Below are 5,262 nucleotides of genomic sequence, written 5' to 3' on the forward strand. Positions count from 1 at the left end.
TCCTCACCTGTTCTTTTCCCAGATTTATAAGTTTGAGTTTTGATATGTAGTGTATTTAATTGAATCCAGTCCACTTGCATAACATTGAACTAGATCTCTTTCGTGGAACCTGGTTTAGTCACTGGTAGTTGATACCCGAAGGCACTGACTCCACTTTTTCCTGCATCTATCAATATGAAATAATTCAGCAGTGAAGGCCATGGTTCCCTAAGAGCTGAATCCATACATTCCTGGATGCTGGTAGCCCATTCTTATACAGACTCATTGTGGCGTCTGTAGTCTTTCAGTGTTTGCAATTTTAATGGCTGTATAGACCAGAAGATATTTCACAGCCATTAATATTACACTCTAGATCTTATGTCTTTGTGAACTTAGTCCACATATTCCTTAAATTTTAGATGTGATAGTGTAAAGTCAGGTGTTTCAGTATTCACACACTCACTATTCCAAGTACTTTGAGTTTTAATAAGTCTCTGCCTTCATCATAAATATACTGGAATAGAAAGGCTTCTGTGATTAATGTTGAGAGTGTTGTGTATAAATACAAACATATTTTAAGAAATTATTCAATATCAATATTATATAAATTTTTCTCAATATCAGAATTAATTACCACCCCATCTACTCATTATACCTGCCAAACCTTTTGGGTAGGTTTAAAAGCACAATTATGCAATCATTGGAGTGAGGTAGGCCTAAAACCCTTTTATTCTACAATGAAGATCTGTAACATAGATCTGCTAAACATAGCTGGACTGTCTGTGTCCTATATTTACCTGAATTTAAATGATTTCACACCTGAATATATGCTGTTTTCTTGCATAAGATAAAGATGTCAAATCTCTCTGTAGTTTCATTAAATAACTTTGTTCTACTTTAAAGGTATAGTGCTCCCTTCTCAGATCTGTTCAATTACTTATTTCATTTATCAGATGCTTTAGTATTTAGAGGAAAGCGCAATAAAACTTCATGGCTGGAACAATTAGGGGATGATGATCATGAATCTACATGAGGAGATTCTACAAATTTATCATGTGTGCCATGTTGGATCTGTAGTGGGATGAAATTTGTCAATAATAAGTAAAAACCCTGGGATAGATCAAAAATGAGCTGTGTTAGTACTTATTTAAAACAGTTGTAAACATGGCAAATATATTAATCAATGTTGTTAGTATCCTGAGTCAGCAGTGAGATAAACAAACCATCACTGCTGATAGGGCCAAAGCCTGCATCTGGAGAAGTGTAAGATGTGAGGTGGGGTTATTTTAAGTACGGTCCACCACCTCCTCTCTTGACCATGCACTTTAAGGAATACTAGGTATATTTTAAGGAATTGCCACTAAAGTAGTCAAAGACAGATTATCCTATGCCCATATAAGAAGGATGATTACCTAAGAGGTGGACTGTTGTAGTAATGATTTTCTTCTTTAAAACCATGTGATCTGTTGATACCCTTTTAAGAGAAATTTCAATGAGCTAGTCTTATTTAATGATGTTCTACTTAAAACATAATTCTCAAATTTATTGAAGGCAAACTCTTAGGCTAGAAAGCTTATACATTTGTAAACTATGTACCAAATGTACAGTACAATTTTGAAAATTTTCTCTTATAAAACAAAACTAAATGGACAAGGAAGATTTAAGAAATTTTTCTCAGCCCAATGAGGTTTAGTCGGGAATGTATTATCTTAAATGAAATTTAAATGTAGCATTTCCTGTGGAAAGGACACACATAAACCAGAATATGCGATAAGGAGAACCTCACAGCCCAATAGCCTCATTTCATAAGTGAGAAAATTTCAATGTGAGAAATAACAGCTACAATATTGAAAACAGCTTGGTATTGGCATAAAGACAGAGACATTGGCCAATAGAATTGAATTGAAGACCCAGATATTAATCCACAAACCTATGAACACCTGGTTTTTGACAAAGAAGTTAAAATTATACTATGGAAGAAAGAAAGCATCTTTAACAAATGGTGCTGGCATAACTGGATGTCAAACTGTAGAAGAATGAATATACATCCATATCTATCACCTTGCACAAAACTCAAGTCCAAATTGATTAAAGACCTTAATATAAATCTGACCACACTGAACCTGATAGAAGAGAACATGGAAAGTAGCCTACAATGCATGGGCACAGGAGACCAATTCCCATGTATAACTCCAGTAGCACAGACAAGAAGAGCAACAATGATAAATGGGATCTCCTGAAACTGAGAAGTTTCGGTAAAGCAAAGGACACAGTCATTAAGACAAAAAGGCAACCTACTGAAAGGGAGAAGATTTTTACCAACCCCATATCAGACAAAGATCTGCGTCCAAAATATATAAAGAATTCAAAAGCTAGACATTAAAACTAAAAAAAATGGGTACTGAACTAAACAGAGAATTCTCAACAAAACAATTTCCAATGGCCAAAAGATATTTAAGGTCAAGTTCAACTTCCTTAGCTATCAGGGAAATGAAAATCAAAACTACTTTGAGATACCATCTTACACCTGTCAGAATGGCTAAAACCAAAAACAATGATAGCTTATGCTGGAGAGGATGTTGAGTAAGGGGAACACTCATCCATTGCTGATGGGAGGGCAAATTTGTGCAACCACTTTGGAAGTCTGTGTGGCAGTTTCTAATAAAATTGGGAGTCGACCTACCTCATAATCAAGCAATACCACCCTTGGGAAATATACCAATGAGAAGGCCAATCATACTACAAAAGCATTTGTTCAACTATGTTCATAGCAGCATTATTTGTAATAGCCAGAACCTGGAAACAACCCAGATGCCCCACAATGGAAGGATGGACAAAGAAAAGTGTGACATATCTGCATATTAGAGTACTACTCAGCAGAGCCAGGAGGAGGTGGTGCACCCCATTAATCCAAGCACTCAGGAGGCAGAGCCAGGCCGGTCTCTATGAGTTTGAGGCCAACCTGGTCTATAAGAACTAGTTCCAGGACAGGCTCCAAAATCTACAGAGAAACCCTGTCTCGGGGAAAAAAAAAAAAAAAAAACGGGGGCAGGGGGAGCGAGTATTACTCAGGAGAATCAGCAGTAAAAATCAATGACTTCTTGAATTTTGCATGCAAATGGAAGGAAGTAGCAAATACTATCCTGAGTGAGATAACACAGACTGAGAAATATGAATATGGTATGGACTCACTCATTAGTGGATTCTAGCCATAAACAAAGCACACTGAGCCTATAGTTCGTGATTCTACAGTAGCTAAGTAATAAGGTGAACCCAAAGAAACACAAGATTGCCAGGCAAAAGTTAGGAGCATGGGGGGAAGGAATCGGGGAGAGAGAGACAGGAGAAAACGAGGGTTATGGAGATCTTGGGGGAGTGGGATGGTTAAGATGGAGGAAGGACGGATAAGGGAGCAAGGACGGAGATATCTTAATTGAGGGAGGCATTTTTGAGTTGGCAAGAGGCTTGGCTCTGGAGAAGTTCCCAGGAGTCTATGGGGATGAACCCAGCTAGGACCCTGGGCAGTGGAGGAGAGGGTGCCTGAACTGGCCTTGTCCCATAGTTAGGCTGATGGCTGTCTTGAATATCACCATAGAACCTTCATCTGGCAACGGATGGAGATAGAAACAGAGACCCACATCTCAGTACTGGACTGAGCTCCCAAGGTCCAGTTGAAGAGATAAGAATGGAGAATATGAACAAGGATTCAGGACCAAAACAGGGTGGTTCACCCACTGAGACAGTGTGCCTGAACTAATGTGAGCTCACCAACTCCGGCTGGACTGGGACTAAACGAGCCTGGGATCAGACTGTACCCTCTGAATGTGGCTGACAGATGGGGAAGACTGAGCGGCCAATGATAATGGCACTGGGATTTGTCTCTACTGCATGAACTGGCTTTTTGTGATCCTTTTGTCTTAGGATACATACCTTCCTAAGTCTCCATGTAGCAGGGAGGGCCTTGGAACTCCCACAGGGCAAGGATACCTTGCCCTCTCTTAGAACTGGAGGGGGTGAAGAGAGTGGGGGAATGGTAGAGAAGTGGGAGGAGGGGAGGAAGTGGAAATTTTGATTGGTATTATTTATAAAGTGATAAAAAAAACACAAAAATCTTCATGTAAAAAAGATTTTAATTTTTTTTAAAAAAATAAAGAATTTGTGTCCTTTTGCCAGTTGTGTTTGTTGAAATTTTCTTAACATATTTCATGAGGTTACATGAAGTAGAATCATACTTCCTCAAAAAATTCAGACTATTCTGATATTATAAGTACTAATTATTTATAAATAAGAGCATGAAGAGAAAAATTTAATGGCACAATTCCATATAAATTCATTAATATAATGAACAATGCAGTACCTCAATATGAAGGTACAAATATAGGTCAATTTGATGCAATCATAATATATTCAGTTCCAATTAAAATTAAGAATAAGCAGGTATCATAATGAATATGTATTCTTGTCCCAATTCTCTGGTAAGCTGCAAAGTGTAACTTGATTTCATGAAGAAACCATTCTCATATACCTCATCAATCTGAATACATTTAGTTGATTTATTATTTTAAAAAGTAACTCACTGATCAAGTAGTCTATCAGCTATGACATGAGTGTTTTTCTGTTTGTTTGTTTCTTTTTATTGCAAGTGACCCCTTGTGATTTTCCACAAATCAACAATGGAGGTCTAGTTAATGAAGAAAGGTTCAGACCCTACTTCCCAGTTCCTATCGGAAAGCAGTTCATTTATCACTGCAACAGAGAATTTGTGACTCCTTCAGGGACAAACTGGGACTACATTCGCTGCACTGTACAAGGGTGGGAGCCTGCAGTTCCATGTCACAGTAAGTCAATGTCTCTATTAAATCGTGTTTAATTCTATCAAAGACTGGAAAGACAACACATACATAATTACAGTTAAGTCTCTCATGACAAAAATAAGAAACAGAGGAGTTTGTGAGCATAAAGACTAATTTCTGTTCTTTATGAGCAGCTCTTCGTGAAATGAATGACAAAAATGGAACTCTAAGAATGCCTCTATTGTTTGTATGTTTTATTTATAAAAACTTAATTTAAATGCTACTTCTTAAAACATTTTCTTTTGGTGTTATATTTCAATGACACACGTGCTCATTTAACTATTATAAAAACAAATGTTAGGTTTTATTTAAAAATTCAGTTTTTTAACATTTATGGTAAATTTATGATCCTTACGGCAATGCAGTTTCTACTATGTGGAGTATAGGGAGTTTCTACAAAAAAAAAAAAAAAAAAAAAAAAAAAAAAAAA

The 5,262-nt window shown here is 36.9% G+C and overlaps 2 protein-coding genes across 6 annotated transcripts in view; both read left to right on the plus strand.

The window, feature by feature from the left end:
• The window catches only part of LOC126507302 (complement factor H-like), a 325,893-nt gene that overhangs the window by 255,283 nt on the left and 65,348 nt on the right, over positions 1–5,262 (plus strand). The gene's annotated exons all lie outside the window — the stretch shown is intronic.
• LOC126507303 (complement factor H-related protein 2-like) overlaps positions 1–5,262 on the plus strand; it is a 133,089-nt gene that overhangs the window by 58,517 nt on the left and 69,310 nt on the right. For all 4 annotated transcript variants that reach the window (XM_050151588.1, XM_050151586.1, XM_050151587.1 and 1 more), the window contains exon 8: positions 4,623–4,817. In XM_050151588.1, the coding sequence (XP_050007545.1) occupies positions 4,623–4,817 (195 nt within the window). The remainder of the gene's footprint in view (positions 1–4,622; positions 4,818–5,262) is intronic.

Source organism: Alexandromys fortis, unplaced genomic scaffold (assembly GCF_014885135.2).
Source record: "Alexandromys fortis isolate MF-2015 unplaced genomic scaffold, M_Fortis_MF-2015_v1.1 scaffold_71, whole genome shotgun sequence".
NCBI lineage: Eukaryota > Metazoa > Chordata > Mammalia > Rodentia > Cricetidae > Alexandromys > Alexandromys fortis.